The sequence below is a fragment of the Mytilus trossulus genome, chromosome 1, assembly GCF_036588685.1.
Source record: "Mytilus trossulus isolate FHL-02 chromosome 1, PNRI_Mtr1.1.1.hap1, whole genome shotgun sequence".
Lineage (NCBI taxonomy): Eukaryota > Metazoa > Mollusca > Bivalvia > Mytilida > Mytilidae > Mytilus > Mytilus trossulus.
In genome coordinates, this window is record NC_086373.1 from 12,502,377 (window position 1) to 12,523,765 (window position 21,389).

General features: G+C 32.2%; 1 protein-coding gene across 1 annotated transcript in view; it reads right to left on the reverse strand.

Annotated features, from left to right (window-relative positions):
* Window positions 1-4,019: 4,019 nt before the first annotated feature.
* The window catches only part of LOC134713523 (VWFA and cache domain-containing protein 1-like), a 34,183-nt gene continuing 16,813 nt past the window's right edge, over window positions 4,020-21,389 (reverse strand). The window contains exons 15-23 of the mRNA XM_063575196.1: window positions 21,093-21,203; window positions 20,119-20,217; window positions 19,533-19,635; window positions 19,097-19,192; window positions 13,548-13,682; window positions 11,472-11,575; window positions 10,357-10,476; window positions 8,321-8,454; window positions 4,020-4,391 (exon numbers count right to left, since the gene is read on the reverse strand). Coding sequence (XP_063431266.1) covers window positions 4,120-4,391; window positions 8,321-8,454; window positions 10,357-10,476; window positions 11,472-11,575; window positions 13,548-13,682; window positions 19,097-19,192; window positions 19,533-19,635; window positions 20,119-20,217; window positions 21,093-21,203 — 1,174 coding nt within the window. The 3' untranslated portion in view covers window positions 4,020-4,119. The remainder of the gene's footprint in view (window positions 4,392-8,320; window positions 8,455-10,356; window positions 10,477-11,471; window positions 11,576-13,547; window positions 13,683-19,096; window positions 19,193-19,532; window positions 19,636-20,118; window positions 20,218-21,092; window positions 21,204-21,389) is intronic.

A 21,389-nucleotide genomic window follows, 5' to 3' on the forward strand; every position in this document is an offset into this window, starting at 1 on the left:
ATTTTTAGCCATGACTGTCATGCTAGTTGGTCACATTTTAAAACTAAATATCCTTATGCTGATTGTGGCAAAGTTTGGTTAAATTTGTCTCAGTTGCTTCTGGAGAACTTTTGAAAAAGATTACAAAACATTTAAGAAAACAGTTAAATTTGTCTTTCAAGAGCAATAACTCCTTAGGGTGGCCAATTTACATTTTGGTCGTGTTGACTTATTTTAAGATCTTACTTTTCTGAACATTCATGCTGTTTACAGTTTATCTCTATCTATAATAATATTCAAGATAATAACCAAAAACTGCAAAGTTTCCTTAGTTTACTAATTCAGGGGAGCAACCCATCAACGGTTAGTCTGATTCGTCTGAAAAGTTCATGATGGAAATTTTATACAATGTCAAATTTTCTCTAAATGCACTCTACAGTTAGATAAAAAAAAACATTAAAATTGAACCACAAAATGTTTTATCATGTTCTTTTTCAGCTAACTAAACTGTTTGTGTGATACCTGTGCATATGTTTGTAATAAGTATCTTCAATACATTTGATTTTTAAAAGTTAAAATGGTGAAATATAATTCCTTTTTAGTGTATCCATGGCAACAGTCTGTATTTATTTACCATAGAATATTGCAAAAAGAGGGTTAAACATGTCACATATTCCCCAAAAATTTGATTCAGACTAGAATTTCAATGCCTTTTAGTGATACATTTTCAGATAAAATAAAAAATGGGTGTCTTTCGTTTCATTTTTATTGTAAAATTTAATCGCAAAGTTCGTGCGACAAAAAATTGGGAAAAACTTTACAATAATTGCCGGACCAGTATTTGGTAGGGATATGAAAATATGGACTGTCATATAGAAAACAGCCCATATTACATTTATTACATAATCTGGATATTCCTACAAACCCACAATAAAGGCTATTTCAATCTTCAGCTATCCAAAAATTAATTTTATTTTACACTATTATATTTGAAAAATCGACATGGATCAGAATGCGAAACTACACGCCAAACTGTGGAGTGCTACCTTATTTCAGAGATGTAAGCCCAAAACTGCATGTTACCCCTATGGCGGGGTCATAAGACACATTGTTAAAACTACATACCCTAATCCTGATTGTTATCAAGTGTGGTTTAATTTGTTTAAATAGTTTCAGAGGAGAAGATAACAAAAAAGGAGTAGGTCCGACAATGGCCGGTGTTGGCCTCAAATCACAGGTTCATCTGACGAAAAATTTTGGATACTTTTTAACACTTAAGTCTATTCAAGTGATTCAATTAGTTTATGTGAAAGATTTTAACCGATTTAGTCATTAAAAACGCTCCGATTCAAACATAAATATGAAAAATCAATCAAATATGCCAAAAAATGACACTTTTAAGATGTTTTTTTGTCAAAAATGAAAATGGCTACATCCGTGTTCATCCTCAACCTTTATATATGTTATGTATTATTATCAAATACAACTTACAATTCAATATAAAGAATGAACACAAATTCGGTCACTTTCATTTAAGACGGAAACCGTCTAGAATTTAACTCAAATGTTCAAGATTTCAGTAATTTAGCATGACTCAATGATGCTAATACCCGGTATATATGCATACGGGTTATGTTCTCCTCATATATGTTATGATGATATGATACTAAACCCCTAACGGGAAGGATTGTGCTTGATATTCATATGATGAAATCATAATCTTTCAATCAGTTCAATTGAAGTCTGGACCTGGCATGTCAGTTAACTGCTAGTAGTCTGTTGTTATTTATGTATAATTGTCTTTTTGCTTATTTTCTTTGGTTACACCTTCTGACACCAGACTCGGACTTCTCTTGAATTGAATTTTAAATGTACGTATTGTTATGCGTTTACTTTTCTACATTGGCTAGAGGTATAGGTGGAGGGTTGAGATCTCATAAACATGTTTAACACCGCCGCATTTTTTAGCCTGTCCCAAGTCAGGAGCCTCTGGTCTTTGTTAGTCTTGTACTATTTTAATTTTAGTTTCTTGTGTACAATTTGGAAATTAGTATGGCGTTCATTATCACTGAACTAGTATATATTTGTTTAGGGGCCAGCTGAAGGACGCCTCCGGGTGCGGGAATTTCTCGTTACATTGAAGACCTGTTGGTGACCTTCTGCTGTTGTTTTTCTATGGTTGGGTTGTTATCTCTTTGATACATTCCCCATTTCCATTCTTAATTTTTTTTGTATTGTCAAAAACAGCCCAATATAAAGCAGAAGCATTCTACTTTCCAATAAATAACTTACGTTTACATTTCAACAAATTTGTAAAACTGTATATTTTGGGGCAAAAAAAGGGGTCTTACTGTACCTACTCTTTTACAATATCTTGTTAATTTTTTTTTTACAATAAAGGACAATGACACCTAAAGGAGACAATTGACCATTTTGGTCATTGTAACTTGTTTGTTGATCTTACTTTGCTCAGTATTATTGCTGTTTACAGTTTATCTCTATCTATGATATGATTCAAAATAATAAATAAAAACTGCAAAATATTCTTAGTAAAAAAACCAATTCAGGTGTTAGCAAACAAACAACGGGTTGTCCGATTTGTCTGAAAATTGCAGGGCAGATATATGATGACCTTATAAAAAAATCATAATGGCAGATTTGATCTAAATGCTTGGTTTCAGAGATATAAGCCAAAGTCTATATTGTACCCCTATGTTCTATTTTTAGACATGACAGCCATCTGTGTTGGCAATCAGGGTCATCGGACACATTTTTTTAAACTACATACCGCAATGATGGTTGTGGCCAAGTATGGTTAAATTGGCCCAGTAGGAGACGACTTTTGTAAAAGTTAACGACCGACGACAGACAACAGACGACGGACGACCGACGACGGACGCAAGTGATGATAAAAGCTCATTTGGTTCAATGGGCCAGGTGATTTAAAAAGAAAAAAAAAAGAAAAGTGTAGGATATACCCTTGTCTTAAGTATGATGAATAAATTCGGTTGAACTAAGGTCTCAAGTACCCATCTATTTATACATGAAAGAAGCGTGGAAAGGTAAAACACATCTTCTACAAACTTTTGGTGGGATATTAAGAAGACTTATTGCCAAACAAATTAAACTTTTTTTTAATATCTTCATTTACTAGTTTCCGTTTATCGAAATTCCCATCCTTCATTCAAGTAGATAATTATGCAGAATATAAGATAATGTGTTTGAATTCAATGTAAGATTTCATCAAGAATCAAGACGCTAAGCAAAACAAACCACATATTGAAACATAATACTGAAAACTTGATTGTCATATGACGCTAAGCAACACAAAACACATACATTTAATTCAACATAATACTAAGTGCTGTATTTATTTTTAAAATAATAGTACATTTCAAAAAAGCATACAACATAAAGAATATTATACATATATAGTCTTATATTGCAACGATTGTTTATTACTTGGACACTTTCAGTTTTATCTTAAGTGAAATACTTATCAAATCATAATACTAAATAGACCAATTCAGACATAAAAAAAACACATTTTAACTAAAGTCAAATACTCATAAAATTGCAGTACTCAATAATACAATCAGACAAAAACAAGTAATAATATGAAGAAGAAGATGTGGTATGAGTGCCAATAAGACAACTCTTCATCCTGTCACAATGTATAAAAGGTGAATATTAAACATGAATCAAACATCACATATAAATCTCATTTCTGATATTGAGAGAGAGAGAGAGAGAGAGAGAGAGAGAGAGAGAGAGAGAGAGAGAGAGAGAGAGAGAGAGAGAGAGAGAGAGAGAGAGGACAAAAATAGTACATCTAGCTTTACAATATAATATAAGGATTGATTACAGTTGAATGCACCATGCTATTAGTTACTGTATAATTCGTTTTTTTCTGTGCTTTCTGACATATTTGACTAATCATTTGGATGAAATATTTATTGCTATTTAAGATGTTTGAAACTTTTATTTTCATTCTAATAGACAACAGTCATAATAATTTTATTGGAATTGTAGAGGTTTAACATGAAAAAAATAGATGTATTACAGTTTTGTGCCCGATTATCAGATACACATCATCATGTATTAAATGGTTAATGTAAGCTACAATATGCGAATATATCATTAATTAAAGCCATTATAAAAGTTTTGATTAGCCTTGCCCGTAAACTCTGAACCTTTACTTTCTTGCTTTTCTGTGTATTGGGGGAGTTCCAGATCATCAATAGCATCTATATATGGATCTATTTCATCTTTTCTACCACAAATTTTAAAGTACTTTACCCCACCAAACACAATAAGAGTTAGTATTATTCCAGCAACCCCTGATCCACTTACTATCCCAATTATTGTATATGAATCATGTCCTTTAGCTTGGGTTGGTGTCGAAAGGGGCGCTGAAATAAATAAAGAAAAAAAAGTTAAATTTTCCGAAAAATTAATCAGTTTCAAAATGTTATAAGCATTTTAATGGCATCTTTTATTGTGTACAAAACGATACCACACGGACATTGATTATGCTTATATGGCATTTTATGAACGAATAAGAGGTTTCAACAGCGTCTTTGTCCTGTTTTAATGGAAGTATTTAAAAAGCACATACATTTTTTCAATAATGTTGAAGAAAAGATTATTTCAGAATGACTTGACATATTGCTCGTTGTAGAAGAAAAAAATAATACTTTTGTATTTTCAATTTATGTTCTCGAAATCACTAATACAATTGTTTAAAGGGCTTTACTTTTAATACACAGGTCTAGTTGCAATTGATGCTATACCTTGTCCAATCATTTATATCCACAGTTTGCTGAAGAGACTATTAGAAAACGTCAGAAAAAAAAACCTTTTTAGAATTAAAAAAATCTGTGAAACAAATGTATGTGTTTGTTAGCTTTTTTAGTTTGTTTTATCACAATGATGTTAAAGCCTTGATATTCAGATTTTTCTTCGTGATTTTTTTTTCTCTTCTGGTCAAGGCTCCGTGTTGAAGGCCGTACATTGGCCTATAATGGTTTGCTTTTATAGATTGTTATTTGGATGAAGGGTTGTTACTTTAAACATTTTCAGATCATTCGTGTATCATCATTTTTTTTTAGAGTTGGCTTAAAAATAACAAGAACTATCTTTAAAAAAGATATCCGACGTATTTAAATTGAGTATAATTATGTTTAAAACTATCATTTCGATAACCTTCAGAAGCACAATGACTAAAAAGTAAAATCACAAAAATACTGAACTCAGAGGAAAATCAATTTGGAAAGTCCATAATCACATGGCAAAATCAAAAAACAAAACGCATCAAAAACGAATGGACAAGAACTGTCATATTCCTGACTTGGTACAGGCATTTTCAAATGTAGAAATGGGTGGATTAAACCTGGTTCTATAGCGCTAACCCTCTCACTTTAATAACAGTCTCATCAAATTCCGCTACATTTACATGATGCGTTAAATAAACAGTCACAATTAATAAAATAGTCAAAATATGGGTACATCAGTCATCATCGTATAACAATTTTAAAAGGAACAATTTAACAGGACACAAAAACATCTACTATCTACGAACACATGGATTGATTTGAGTGTCTGACGTCAGAAAAGTTATATACGTCACATAAATTTGTCGTTCAATGTGTATACAAACAATTTTAAAATTTACATAGGCAATGTACGCATACAGGGTTAAAAAATCAAAAGTATGTAAGAATAAATTATAGAAATAGACCGAGATTCAAACTAGTCCAAAAGTTATACATAGAATTTATGAGAATCCAAAACTTTTAAAAGGAACAATTTAACAGGACACAAAAACATTTACTATCTACGAACACATGGATTGATTTGAGTGTCTGACGTCAGAAAAAATATATACGTCACATAAATTTGTCGTTCAATGTGCATACAAACAATTTTAGAATTTACATAGGCAATGTACACATACAGGGTTAAAAATCAAAAGTATGTAAAAATAAATTACAGAAATAGACCGAGATTCAAACTAGTCCAAAAGTAGAATTTATGAGAATCCAAAACTTTTAATTTAACAGGACACAAAAACATCTACTATCTACGAACACATGGATTATTAAACAATTCAACAGTAAAAGTAATCTTAATAATAGAACAAAAACAAATAAAAGAACAATAAAACATGTTGTTAAGATGATACACAACATCAGTACGCAGCATCTATACATCAAGATCATCGTGTATTATTTGAGAAGTTGATACGGAATATTTATCAACAAGGTCTTGGTACCTTCCGATGAACTTTTTTAGAAAAAGGACGAGACGTTCTTTGACATACCCCTGGTTCATCAACTTTCTACTCAGACACTGATGACGTTTTACAAAGTCTGAGTAGGAGCTGCAAGCTCTTGAATATCGAATTAGTTGGGAAATATATATCCCATATGCAGGTGAAGTTGGTATATTGCTACTAAGGTGGGGGAAATTTATAATTCCGAAATTAAAATCGTCTCGTTTGTCATAGATTCTGGTACTGAGAAGACTGTGTAAGTCAAATTCGAGATATAAGTCTAAAAACGAGGCGGAGGAAGCCGTGTCTGTTGTTTCTTTAATCTCGAGTTCTGGGGGATATATTAATGGAACCCAATCAGAAAAGTTCGGATTGTTTTAGGAAAGAACATCATCAATATATCTGAAAGTGAAATTAAATAATCTGGCTTCTTTGATCCTCTTGTTTTTGACAAGTGTCTGGAGGAACTCCGATTCATATGAAAATAAGAAGAGGTCGGCAAGAAGAGGCGCACAGTTTGTTCCCATAGGAATGCCGACAATTTGTTGGAAAAGTCTACCTCCAAACTCAACAAATATGTTGTCGATAAGAAACTCCAGCATACTGACTACTTGTTCTTCTGTGTAGCATGATTTACCTTTTTGTTTGTCACTTTTAACGAAATATGCTTTATGAAATCCCAAAGTAATAAATTTATAGCGTATGCTACCATTTTTATGTTGAAAGGCATTGTGGATAATTTCTTTTAGGCAAATTTTCAATTTTACATGGGGAATGGTGGTAAACAGGGTTGAAAAATCAAGTTTTGATGTAACTTATTTCAGAAAGAGACCGAGATTTGAAATTGTCTAGAAGTTCTTTAGAATTTTTAAGAATCCACATATGGTTAATACCACTACGCGAGTAAACAGTTTCACAGTATTTCTGAAGACCCTCTTTCACTGCGGACAGAATTTTAGTCAATCTAATAGACAATTCTTTAATGGAACATGAAGATGAGCCAGCAATATACCGTTGTTTGTACGGAATTTTATGAAGCTTTGGTATGATGCAGGACCTCTTTAATAAAACCTCCATCTGAATGTAACTACAAGACATTCTTTGCTAACTCTGGTTATATTAAGGCAGTATAATTTATAGAATATTGTGATGACACCTACAAATTTTATTTGTCAAAAAAAACAGTGCAAATAACAAGAAACAAATACACTACTGTTTACATTAACTTAATTCATGGTTAACAAAGCTAGAAACTATTGGTAGTATAAGAAGTATCGTTCTGTTTGCATTCACCAAAACCCCGCGGAAATCTCACATGCGTAGGTGCGTTCTAAAAGTCATGTACGTTCGTACAAAAAAGTTTACATTAAAAATTATATAATTGTCCCGAATAAACAGCTGTCATGGATGCAAAGAGTTATTAGAGAAACAATTATTTTGATAAAAATATAAATCTTTGTAAGATCTAGTTCAAATATTTATAGTTTTTTCACTCGCTTTCCATCACGACATAATTTTCGAGACGTTTTTTCAAACACAACCAAATTACCCACCATGACAGCATTTTGTCCAATCACAAACAGGATTTTCGCGTATCCTGTTGCCATAGTTAAGCGTCCTCAAGTTCAAAGAGCACAAACCGAAACTATACCGACTACGTCGGAAAAAAGATGGTTGTGCCTGCCTTGAATTTTTCAATACTAAATACGACAAAGAGGTATAAATCATCCTTATGTACGTATTCTTTTGTATCGTGGTTGAAGGCTGTACATGTGTTCGTTTTAAATTGATTGTGTGTTTATATTGTGAAGATCTCTCATTAACAATCAGTTCGACTTTCAACTGTTGATACATGAGCGTCACTGTTGGGTCTGGTGTACGAAATTAAAAGCCTTGTATTTTTCCAAGTTTACATTTCTCACTTGATTATAATTTTGAAGTTGCTTTTTTGAACTCATATTGTTCCAAGTGTTTCTAAGTGTTTTTTCCCTATGTTCCAGGAATACAAATTTTATGATGTCAGCGTTTAACGGAATAGCCTTCTTCGAAATCAGATATAACACTTACCACATGTATCTCTTTTATCAGGCTTTGTTTTTCCAAAATAACAATCTTCGTTTAGTCTACAACAAGGCGTAGCAATTTTTTGTCCAAGGTCTGTATACTCGCACCACGTGCACTCAGCTTCGCTATAACAGTCCCTAAAATAAGATGTAAATAATTTAACAGCGTTCTCCCTCAAATAAATATATAAAAAAGAATATATAATTGCGAATGAACCAACTCTCAACAAGAAAACAAATTACACAGCAGTTAACAACTATAATATCACTGTACGGTCTTGAACAATAAGGAAACCCCATACTTTATGAATATACGCTATGAGGATAATTTAGAATGCAATATAAAAGTGTTTATGATAGTAATCGACCAAATCATTGTCCATCTTTAGACAGCATAACAGAAATGAAATAGTAAAACGTCATTGAGTTGAAAATATAAACAAAGACACTCGCCCCTATGCACACATTACACCCGCCCTAAACACAGATGTAACTATGCATTCTTCAATAATGAACTAAGAAAAGTGTATGTATAATATGTTGATTTTAGTCTAGGAGAGTACTTAACAATTGTATTCAAAGTAAGTTTTTTCAAAAGGTGACCAACGAAAAACTATGTCACTGCGACGATGGTACTGGCTTAAAACACGACATTTTAAATTTGATGTTATAAATCCTCTCAAGCATAGGTTTGATTTCAAGTTGTTAGTTGGTACTGGTACAACTGGAGAGAAATTACTTCTTGAAATACTGCAGTAATGGCAAGAAAATACCGACATTGTTGATTTTTATAGTCTTCTTATGTTGCACTGTTACACCACTGTCCCATGTAAGGAGGAAGGCTGGTATAACGCTTACATGTCTAACCTCGCCACATTCTGAATGTATGTGCCTATCCTAAGTCAGGAGCCTGTAATTCAGTGGTTGTCGTTTGTTGATGTCGGTGTTACACATTTGTTTTTCGTTCCTTTTTACTACATAAATTAAGCCGTAAGTTCAGTTGATTTTTTTTGTCATTTTGGGACCTTTTATAGCTGACTATGGGTTTTGCTCATTGTTGAAATCCGTACGGTGAACCGTTTTTGACATATAATAGGCGCTTGGAAACCTTTTCATTGGAATTATTTAAGTAAAACATTTTTTTTGTTTTCAATGCCATGTTTATGACCAACTCAAATGTTTCTGCTGATATGAAGTATCGTTTATTTTCGGTAAACTTACTGTTTGAACTGTTTGAAACACTATGACTTGTATATCCTGAACAGTGCTTGTCACAATTTCTGTAGCATTTTTCATGCTCCATGATTTCATATCCAATTTAGCCTTCTACGAATTTGATTTGACCTTTTAACTGTCTTAATTGGATTGCCAGAGTGATATAGTATAAGTAATACCGTATATTTTCGGTGTAAAATTTCTCGATTATAATCGAATTGAATAAGGTATATGAAATATTTTGTCGGTTATTATTTTGGCGGACTCAAAACGGTTATCAATATATTTGCATGTGCAAAAAGCGTCAAAGGATACCAGAGGGACAGTCAAACTCATTAATAAAAAATAAACTGAAAACGCCACGGGTAAAAATAAAAAAACAACAGACAAACGATAGTACACATGACACAACATAGAAAACTAAAGAATAAACAACACGAATCCCACCAAAAGCTAGGGGTGATCTCAGGTCTCCGGAAGGGTCAGCAGATCCTGCTCCACATGTGGCATCCGTCGTGTTGTTTATGAGATAACAAATCCGGTAAATAGTCTAATTCGGTAGGTCACTTTCATGAAAATGAAGGGGATTGTAGTTTCGACGTAAGGAACATATCCGATATCATTTGGTAAACGGTTATTCCATAACGGTCAACCAACTCGTGATGGCGTTCGTAAAATTTAAGAAGAGAAGATTTCAACTTCACCATTTGCGGAACTTAATTTGGCCATCTTGTTCTATCTGTGAAAAAACACCTCGCGAATATAAGCCGCTATACGGTAATAGAATTGCATAATACTGTGATGTTCCATATGTCTAAATCTCACTGTTTGTTCGTCTTCTTATAACAAATTGGTGCATAGCATGCTTTCAGTCCATCGGTATCATCAGGCTCATTTTTACCAGATGTGTCTGGAATTCTAGCACTACATGGTGAACTGGCTGATCTGAAAACATAAATGTAGTTTTTTGACCAAATTAATGCAACTATAGAATACAAGTCATCGTTATCATATATGCTTCTCTCTTTTCTTTTTTCTCTGGCTCTGTTCTTACACATGTCGTCATTGTTTTTTGATAATTGTTGTATTCTTATTTTTCATTTTTGTTAATTTGCTTTGAAATTGTCTGTACGAAGTCAGGACTATGACAGTTGTTGTCCATTTCTTTGATGTGTTTTATCATTTGATTTTGCCATTGATAAGAGACTTTCACTTTGAAATTTCCTCGGAGTTTTTTTGGGATTAAATTTTTGTATACATGCCTTTTTGTGTTTTTTAGTTTTATATGACGATGCTCCGTACTAAAACATCCTGTCATTGTGTTATTGTGCAATGATAAATCTTTGTTTGTTTATCTGTTTGTTTTTATAGTTATAAATATAATAACACAATGTTGACTGCTGTACCTCTATTTTTTATATTCATACCGATTATGTTTTTGGTTGTGTTCACACATCGTTTAATATATAATTGTACTTTGTGCGGCTATCATACAAGTGAGTAGTTTAGATAGCTACAAAACCAGGTTTAGTCCACCATTTTCTACATGAGAATATGCCTAGACTTAGTCAGGAATATAACAGCTTTTATCCATTTGTTTGATGTGTTTGCGTTTTTGATTTTGCCATTTGATTAGGGACTTTTCTTTTTGTTTCTGTGAGTCTATTTTAAATTTGTGATTTTACTATCTCCATAAACCTTCATTTTAAAAGAAAGGCTTAGTATAAATTAAATATTTATGATTTATAACTAATATATTTCTTTAAATTGTCAAAAGCACGCACAGAGATCTCTTTATGTTGCATATATAATAATATATATAGTGAAAAGAAGGGTTGTGAGTGAACGATACTATATGAAATACAATTCGGGAATTTTGAATTTGTTGTTTGATTCTCTACGTCATAGTATATAAAACAAATAATGAAGTTTGGACATACTCGGTGTTGTATCTGTTTGCGCAAACGTCATAGATAATTGGTATATGACACAAACACTGACAGGGTCCTTGGCATTTAACGACATCCGGTGACTGTGATCCATCCTAAATTTATAAAAGTAAAAACAAAGTGTAACAAATTGGAAATAACAATGTTAAAGAGTGACGAAAGATAGCAAGCGGACAGTCAAACACATAAATCGAAAATAAACTGACAACGCCTTGGCTAAAAATGAAAAAGACAAACAGACACACAATAGTACAAATGACACAACATAGAAAACTAAAGAATATGTTTGTCCGATTCTTATTATTAAACCTCGAATGGTTAGAGCTACTTTTTTTTCAAGAGAATATTATACAATAACTGTCTTTTGATGAGGTAAATGTGTGGTTTTATTGACTTTTGAAGAACTGAATATCAGTTTTTCAAAAGTCAATTAAACCACATATTTACCGAAACAAAAGACAGTAAATATTTTTATCCATATTCCAAGAGAAATAAATTTTATAGAAAATACTTACCAAAACCGATTGTACATCAAACGTTTTTTTTTACCAAAATTATACACGTAAAAGCACGCGACGTTTTGCGCGGTGAATATCCTTTTTCAGCAGGTGAATATGCTTATTTGTTCAAAATCCCATTCATATAGAAAAACCCACTACAATTTCATCAATATGGAATAATAGTATTTTTCGTAAAGGAAGTTTAAACCAGATGAGGGTAAACAGTTAAATAACAAAAGTACTGATATATATAAACAATCCAACAGTAAAAGTAATATTAATAATAGAACAAAGACAAATAAAAGAACGATATAACACGTTGTTAATAAACAACATCAGTACGTAGAATCTATACAACAATACCATCATGTATTATTTGTGAAGTTGATACGGAATACTTATCGACAAGGTCTTAATACCTTCCAATGAACTTTTTTAAGAAAAAGGACGATACGTTCTGTGACATACCTCTTGTTCATCATCTTTCTACTCAGACACTGTTGACGTTTTACAAAGTCTGAGTAGAAGCTGCAAGCTCTTGAATATCGAATAAGTTGGGAAATATATATCCAATATGCAGGTGAAGTTTGTATATTGCTACTAAGGTGGGGAAAATTTATAATTTCCAAATTAAAATCGATTTTTCCATGGATTCTGGTACTGATATGACTGTGTAAGTAAAATTCGAGATATAAGTCTAAAAATGAGGCGGAGGAAGCCGTGTTTGTTGTTTCTTTAATTTATAGTTCTAGGGATATATTAATAGAACCCAATCAGAAAAGTTCGGATTGTTTATGGAAAGAACATCATCAATATATCTGAAAGTGAAATTAAATAATCTGGCTTCTTTGAACCTCTTGTTTTGACAAGTGTGTGAAGGAACTCTGATTCATTTGAAATAAAAAGAGGTCGGAAAGAAGATGCGCACAATTTGTTCTAATAGGAATGCCGAAAATTTGTTGGAAAAGTCTACCTCCAAACTTAACAAATATGTTGATATATATGAAACTCAAGCATACTGACCACAGGTTCTTCTGTTGTTGATTATATCTGATATGCGATTTTCTAATTTCACATGGGGAATGGGGGTTTACAGGGTTGAAAAATCAAAAGTTTTGATAGAACTTATTTCAGAAAAAGACCAAGATTTAAAATTGTCAAGAAGTTATTTAGAAATTTTTGGAATCCACATATGGTTAATACCACTACGCGAATAGACAGTTTCACAGTATTTCTGAAGACCCTCTTTCACTGTGGACAGAATTTTAGTCAATGGACAATTCTTTAGTGGAACATGAAGATGAGCCAGCAATATACAATGTTCAATAACTTTACACGATATTAAAAATTTGAATCGCACAATATAAAGGTACACATAGTATGCAAAATGCAGTCTAAACTTAGAAATGTATCTCCCTCCTGCAAAGCTCATTGCCCAGGTTTGGTAATACCTTTTGTACGTTTTGGTTTTATCTGCTCTTTAATTATCAGTTTTAGTATTTCTAATATTTTGTCCTCAGCATCAGTGCAGTGAAATAATACCATCAAGGTTATTATCTAAACTTACACAAGAACATGTGCTTGATGGTCGTGACTTGAATCTTATAATAAACAAGTTACTGTCAGCAACTGGTCTTATCTCAAATTTGTCATCCGTATCCTTAAAATCCAATCCACCCAAAAATCCTGATGGCATGGTTACCTTAAAATAATCAAGTAAAGCATTTTTGGAATGTTCTTACGGATTAACATTAACAGATATGAGAGTCATCTTTAGATCGTAAAAAAATATGAGAAATTAGTTATGACTTGTAACACGCCTGGTAAACCATCTTATCTCAACCAAACGGTTGAAACGGAAAAAAGTATTCTGGCACTTCCTGTTGAGCTTTTCTGGTTCAAATTATCCAAAATAAACACAGGGTAAGTCGACTTTTCGTCAATTTAATGAAAATCAATACGTCTTTTTTGTAAAATAGGAGAGTGTCGTTTGTTTATGTGTTAAATATAAAAATTTTGTTTTTCGTTATTATTTTTTTATATAAATACGGCCGTTAGTTTTCTCGTTACAATTGTTTTATATTGTCATTTCTGGGCCTTTTATAGCTGACTATGCAGTATGGGCTTTGCTCATTGTTGAAGTCCATACGGTTAATCATAGTTGTCAATTTCTGTGTCATTTTAGGCTCTTGTGGAGAGTTGTCTTATTGGCAATCATACCACAGCTTCTTTTTAATATTAACTTCTAAATCATGATCAGGCAAAGTTATTGGCATTCTATTCTGACATTTTTTTTCGTATAATTCTTTTCCACACCTACCATTTCTCGGCATATTACAAGTCCACGGGCGACACTCAGCTAACCGAGATATAGGTCGGTTAATCTATATTGAGTATGCGGCTATATCGGCGGTGGGTCTGTTAATCGGGTTGGCTAAAGTGTTAATCAGGTGTTATCGTGAAAATCAGTGCAAGGTCAGCATGTTTCATTGTATAACTTTTTAATTATATTTATATCATAAAAACAATTCATGTCTGACAAAATGATTTGGAGTACTGATTCCAGTGGTGTAATTATTTTTTTCTAGCTTCAATAAACGATCTATATATAAAATGAAAAGGCGAGTATTCATCAGTAAATTTATACACATTTTACACACACAAAATGTACACAAAAATGACAAGTTGGTTGAGTTTACTTGCATGCAATCTTTTGAACATCGAAAAAAGACTGGCACTATGTTTGTTTATCATATTAACATCAATATGTGAAAAATCTACACGAAAAACTGTATTTTGTTGACATAAATTAATTTTTGATAAAAATTGGTCCGTTAATGGGTCGGATGTATAAAACTCGGTCTGTTAATTGGTCTGTTAAGAATTATGAAGGACATTACAAGTATAATTTAATTGCTATATGGGGTGTTATCTGAATAAAGATATAGGTCCAAGATTAGTGGCTAGAATAAATGAAAACAACACATGAACAATGAAACATAAGTTTAGACAATGGAATCTTATAATTGACAGAAATGATTTTAAAAAGTGTAAAATCAATGTAATATTAATTTCATTAAATAATGGTCGCATATATCATGTGGATTCTGTTTCATGAATGGCAACAATTTGTCATTTACATAGTTAACAAGTACATAAATAACAGATACACTTCGTGATGTTTTGATTTTTTTTCAAATGAACTGAAATATGTTTATTAGGCAAACAAATATAAACAAACCGTTCAACATCAACCTTTCTCTACACCACCTCGAAGGTCACTCGATAGAAAAACAAGCACGTTTGCAAACTACGAGTCGGCTATATGCTTTACGATATCATAGGAATACATCATTACTCGAAAAATAAAATTGATAGTATGCATTTATTGTGATTTACAGGAATATAAAATTGTCTTGTTGTTACACATTAAATCAGCACCCTAATCTAATATAAAAAAAACCTTACTAATGTCTATTTCTTGTTTAGAACCACGGTTTAGAATTTGGTTCAGACATTTCCTTAGGCGACAGAAAATGAGATTGATGACTCGGTTCAAAGGAAAATACATACCGGAAATAAACTCCTCATAGATACCAGGATTGAAATTTGATATTTTCGCCTTATATTTACGTCAGACACGCTTTTTGTCTACGAAAAACTCCTCAGTGACGCTCGAAAAAAATGTTTAAATGGCAAAAAACAAAGTTGAAAAGCATTGAGGAAATACAACTAATACCGGCGTCACACATCAGAGTATAGCTGCGGCGTGTTAAAAATCATGTACGCTGCCAAGAAACATATTTTGGCGTATATTGCATGTTTTTTATGCTGCATACAAATTTCCTCGAGTTGTAGCGTTCATCAAGCGTATTTACTTTCCTTCAGTGGCTAGAGGTTTAGGGGAGGGTTGATGCCTCATAAACATGTTTATCCCCTCCGCAATTTTGCGCCTGTCCCAAGTCAGGAGCCTCTGGGCTTTGTTAATGCGTTTCCCTCGGTTTGAGTTTGTTACCCCGATTTTGTTTTTTGTCCATGGATTTATGAGTTTTGAACAGCGGTATACTACTGCTGCCTTTATTTAGTCTTATATGATTTTTAATTTTAGTTTCTTGTGTATAATTCGGAGTTTATTATGACGTCCATTATCACTGAACTAGTATGCATATTTTTTAAGGGGCCAGCTGAAGGACGCCTACGGGTGTGGGAGTTTCTCTCTACATTGAAGACCCATTGGTGGGCTTTGTCTGTTGCCTGTTCTATGGTAAGGTTGTTATCGCTTTGATACATTCCGCATTTCCTTTCTCAATTTTACCTTAGTATTTCGACGTACTTCAAACTTATACAACGCGCTTTAAACGATTGCTAAGCGTTCCTATGGCGTGCAACTAACATATACCGACTTTTTCAGTTTTCTCTGTACGTTTGGTGCACGCTGGTCTATCCGCCAATGTGTGACGCCGGCATAAGGTAATCTATTCCTGAGGTTGAAAAGCCTTAGTATTCCAAAGAAAACGCATGGAATTTAACCAGCTGAATTGCAACACATGACAGATTCATAGATGTTACAGACTTTGAACAGACAAAAAATAAGGCTGATTGATAACTTGGCGTATATAATAAACTCATTCGAGCGGCCAGTCAGTCCATATAACGCTAATTTGAAGGGACACACCCTTTTTATGAAATGCAGACAAAAAAAATATTAAAATAAAAATGCTCTTTCTATAAGGATACTGTATTGTAATTTTTTCGTCATAAGTACATCTCATTTTTTTCAATATGAAAATATACACTCAAGGTAGTAAGACTATTGTCGTGGCTAAATAACTTTTAACTGACACGATTTAAATTGTCCAATCCATTAACAGACTGTATTTCCCTAATAATCATTAAAATGTGGTATAACTCAACTTATATAACAATTATGAAATATTCATCAATGACAATTGATTTTTTAGAACCAAAGTACTACTTTGTGTCCTTTAAATCATATCTAAAAATGATTTTTGGCCTTTTATGTGAAATATTGCTATGCGTACAAGCATAAAAACCACATACTTGCGCGACGCCTTTTCGTTTTACTTAAAATTGCGCAGGCTATGCATTTTTTAATGGTGGAAAATGTTCTATGATAGATATCATTTTGTCAGACACTTTTCTTTTTTTGATCTGATTCTCATAATGTGCCAAAAAATCTGTATATTTAACAGAGTTTAACATTAAATTGTGAGTTTTACTCTTAACAGAAGTATAACCAACCTGATTAACAGACCAACCGCCGATATAGCCGCATACTCAATCTAAATTAACCGACCTATCTCTCGGTTAGCCGAGTGTCGGCCGTGAAGTCGCATTACGATTGTCAAAAGCATTATTTTTTTAGAGATCGTAGTGCGATCATGGCCTAGTGTGACGGGGACCGGGGTATAATATAAATGTTGGTGAAAATTACTAAATATTAAGGATGTGTCCTGAATGCAGTTGTGAACAATCAATGTAAGTTAGAATTATTTCAATACAACACGTGTGATTACACTATTTAAGTTTGTTTGTCACTTATAGTACTTTCAAAGCAGTTTTATCGAATCATAATTTTTGTTGTTGTGATAAGTATAATTATAATGACAAAATTGACATATTTTCCTCACAAATCAATAATCACCAACATTTATAACCCATCCTGAAATAATGTGTACGAAAAAGTAAACCTATAAATGTACGCATTTTCGTCAAAATTGTCTGTTAGGAATCGAATTCATCCAAATCATATTAATGAATAAATATTATAAAATAACCTCATTTATACTTGTAAGGCATGCATTTCTCTATCGACAATTCTTGAAATTGTATCAGTATTTAGATTTTAACTTACCACAGACAGAAAACATAAATCAGGTTAACCGTAAACAGGCAAACTAGAATGGTAACGCGCACTGATAAAGTTTCTTTGTTCATTTTGGGAAATAACTTTATTTTTACAATATAAATTACATTTTAATTACATTTAGTTGAATTAAACTCTAACATAGCTATTTCAAATTTTATCTGTATTTAGTAATAATGCACGCGTGTTGGATTGCTAGTCGTAGTTAACTTGAACTTTGAAACCTCAGCGCCCATGTTTTAACAGTAATATATTTTATGACACAAAGTAACCAGAAAGTCTCAACATTGTGACAGAAAAACTCAACCAATTCCTTTATAGCTCGACCGTTTAGAATTTTTATTTTTCTGCTAAGATTAGCCTTACAAAATATGTTTTTTGCAATTTACAGACGTGGTTATTGTGTAAAGCATAAAACCCCACAAATAATTGACATATTTTCTTGCTAAGTCATTAATATCATAGCAGTTCTATCGGATTAAAAGAAAGTAAACATGATAATCCGTAAAAGGAAAAGGGATTCTTACTTCAATTTCATATATTTTGAACCAAGAAGAGACGTATCAGCTACAATTATCATTTATCTATGGCATGACATTCTCCTATTTTACTAAAAAATCATTGATTTTCAGTAAAATGACGAAAATTCTACCTACCCTGTGTTTATTTTGAATATTTTGAACCAGAAAAGCTCAACAGGAAGTGCAAGAATACTTTTTCCCGTTTCAACATTTGGTTAAGATTAGATGTGATATATATTCAACAGCTGATACAACAAATACATTTTTAAGACGGTGTTTTACAACTTACAAGATGCACTTTTATTCTAAAAATCCAAACGCTTTTTTCAAGTATGTAAATGATGCTCTCTGTATTCTGCCTTGTGTAATTTTTATTTAAGCAATATCGTTTGCCTGTTAACGAATTACCAAATAAGAAAAGATTTTCATTCATAATCTAATAACAGCTTAATGATTTGGAAAAATATAATGATATTTCTGTAATTGTTTGGCTAAAAATCTGTGAAGTCACGCTAGTTTTTTTTTTAAAACCAACAGAATAACTTGAACTATTCATGATGAAAATCTATTCAAATTGAACTGAATTTGCATTTTCTTTTTTTGGAAACAAGCTGTGTTTGTAACTTTCTATAGAAAAGTGTGGACTAAAACTAAAATAGATTGGCACAGGTAAATCTCGTTGTTAGTATTAGAATATGTTATGTTTACCCTATATGATCGAAGATTTGTGTTCTCAGAGAAATCTTGACATTCTTTGAAATTCAGCACTAATTTATTCTTCAGTATTTCAGCAAAACCAGGTTCCTACAACATAATAATATCCTTTTATGGTTTTGATGAGTTAATTCTTTGATGAAGCCATTTTAGGTTATAAGAAATTCAAGTAACAAAGTGAAAGGGCAAGAGATTTATATCATGTTTTTTTGTAATCTAGAGATAACGAAATATTGGGATATCAGAAATGATGTTGTATAGAAATTATAGATTATGCAGTACTGATAAAAATATTTATGATTATCGTATATTTTCCCTCATTAGAAAATACAGAAGTATTTATCTGGATATTTTACATATTTAGATTTCAAATAACTGTTTATCAAATAACATCAAGTATGCCTTAGCGGTTCATTTATTCAAGGCATACCTCGACAGTAATATGTTTCGGTTCATGAAAGTCAGATTCATCTGTAGTGTCTTTAAGTCTCGGGTGCATCACGATAAATCCACTATTGTCTAAAATAATGCAGCTGAAAGGAAACGATGGAAAAATCTTGAAGAAAGAATTGGCAAACATGTATGAAAGCATCGACCGATAATACGACAACGCTGAAAAAAGTGTTACTGCAAGAGATAGAGATGACCTCTGCTGTCTTTTCGAGTTTAAAGCCACAAAAGCACAACAAAAGTCGGATTTTTATACGTTTTTTAATGAGATTGAGACATCTTAGTGTTACTTTTTTGAAGAAATTTCTTTTTTTGATATTAAATTTCTTTAACAATTCATCAATACAAAACAAGTATCCTCAAATCTTCAAATTTGTCAAGGAAAACGCCATTTACACAAAATAACATAAATTTTGGATCTCTATAAATTTAAAAATGAAAGGTAATAAATAATTCCCAAACTTATAATGCTGATTGCAAAAGATCATTTTTATCGGTTCAAAGAAATAACTTAATTTACACTAATATTTTTCCAAATTTCTTTCAAATGCATTATATTAGATTACCTGTTCCCGTCTTCACAGGAAGGATATATCTTACTAATGAACCAATTAAAATACTGTAACGGAAAATCAGCAGCGACAGTGGCAGTTACCGCACTGGAACTAAAATAGATCAATTTAATAATTGGGGTTTTCAAATAAATGTAATTTACAGAATATTTACTTTTTAAAAATAATTGTAATACTAATTCATGTCTGATTTATACATTGTACATAATGTTTTGCAAACGAGTTTCTTTGTTTCGTTCGATTACTTTCGATTGCTGTCACCTTTTTTTTATTACTGGTGGTAAAATAATATTAAGTGGCACTATAATTATCATCCTAACGATGTAAAATTCATAACATTGCACGAGGATTAGATGCAACAGAGATATTTTCTCAACGATATATGTGTTTTGTCTACAAAAGATTCATAAGTGACGTTGGATTCAAATTAAATGAGAAATCACTGGCTGTTCACATTGAAAAAAGAACCATTACTTGCCCGTTATGAAATACCCGTTTCACAGATAATAACGGATATGTTCCTATTTTCGATAGTACAATTCAAACCCCTTTTTACAAGTGTTACCAACCAAATTAGACTTATAACCGTTTTTGTACTAACATGATGAACAACACAGATGACACCTGCGAAACCAGATATGCTTACCATTTCCGGAGCACCTGCGATATCTTCCATTTTAAGGTGGGATCGATGTTATTCAGTCTTTTGTTTTTTTTATGTTGTGTTTGAATGTTTGTCAGTTTGCCTTTTCTTCTTTAGCCATGGTACTGTCAGTTTATTTTCAACTCATGAGTTTGAAATTGCCTCTGGTATCTTTCACCTATCTTTTACATACTAATTGATGAATTCTTTTGGCGATATTAATCTTTCTTTTCTAGCATCAGATGTTTCCGTCTTTGATACAAAACTTCTTCATTTTTCTTTACTGAAATAAAACTTATATCATGAAGAAAATAACACTATTTACTTTGCTTTATGTAAAGTATGTATAAATGTCAGAACTATACCGGATCCCCAGCCATCTACATACGGTGTTGTTAGATACATAGTGTTCGGATGTCCTAAAGCCTGGCGCCACCTAAAAATTCAAATTTTGTTTAAATTCCATTGGTTAATATACTGACAAAAAACAATTTACAAAACAATTAGGAAATATGACATAAAATAAATAAAATTCCCTACAAACAAAAAGAAAACTGAACTTGATGAATTAATAAATTCCCTACAAACAAAAAGAAAACTGAACTTGATGAATTTAATACAA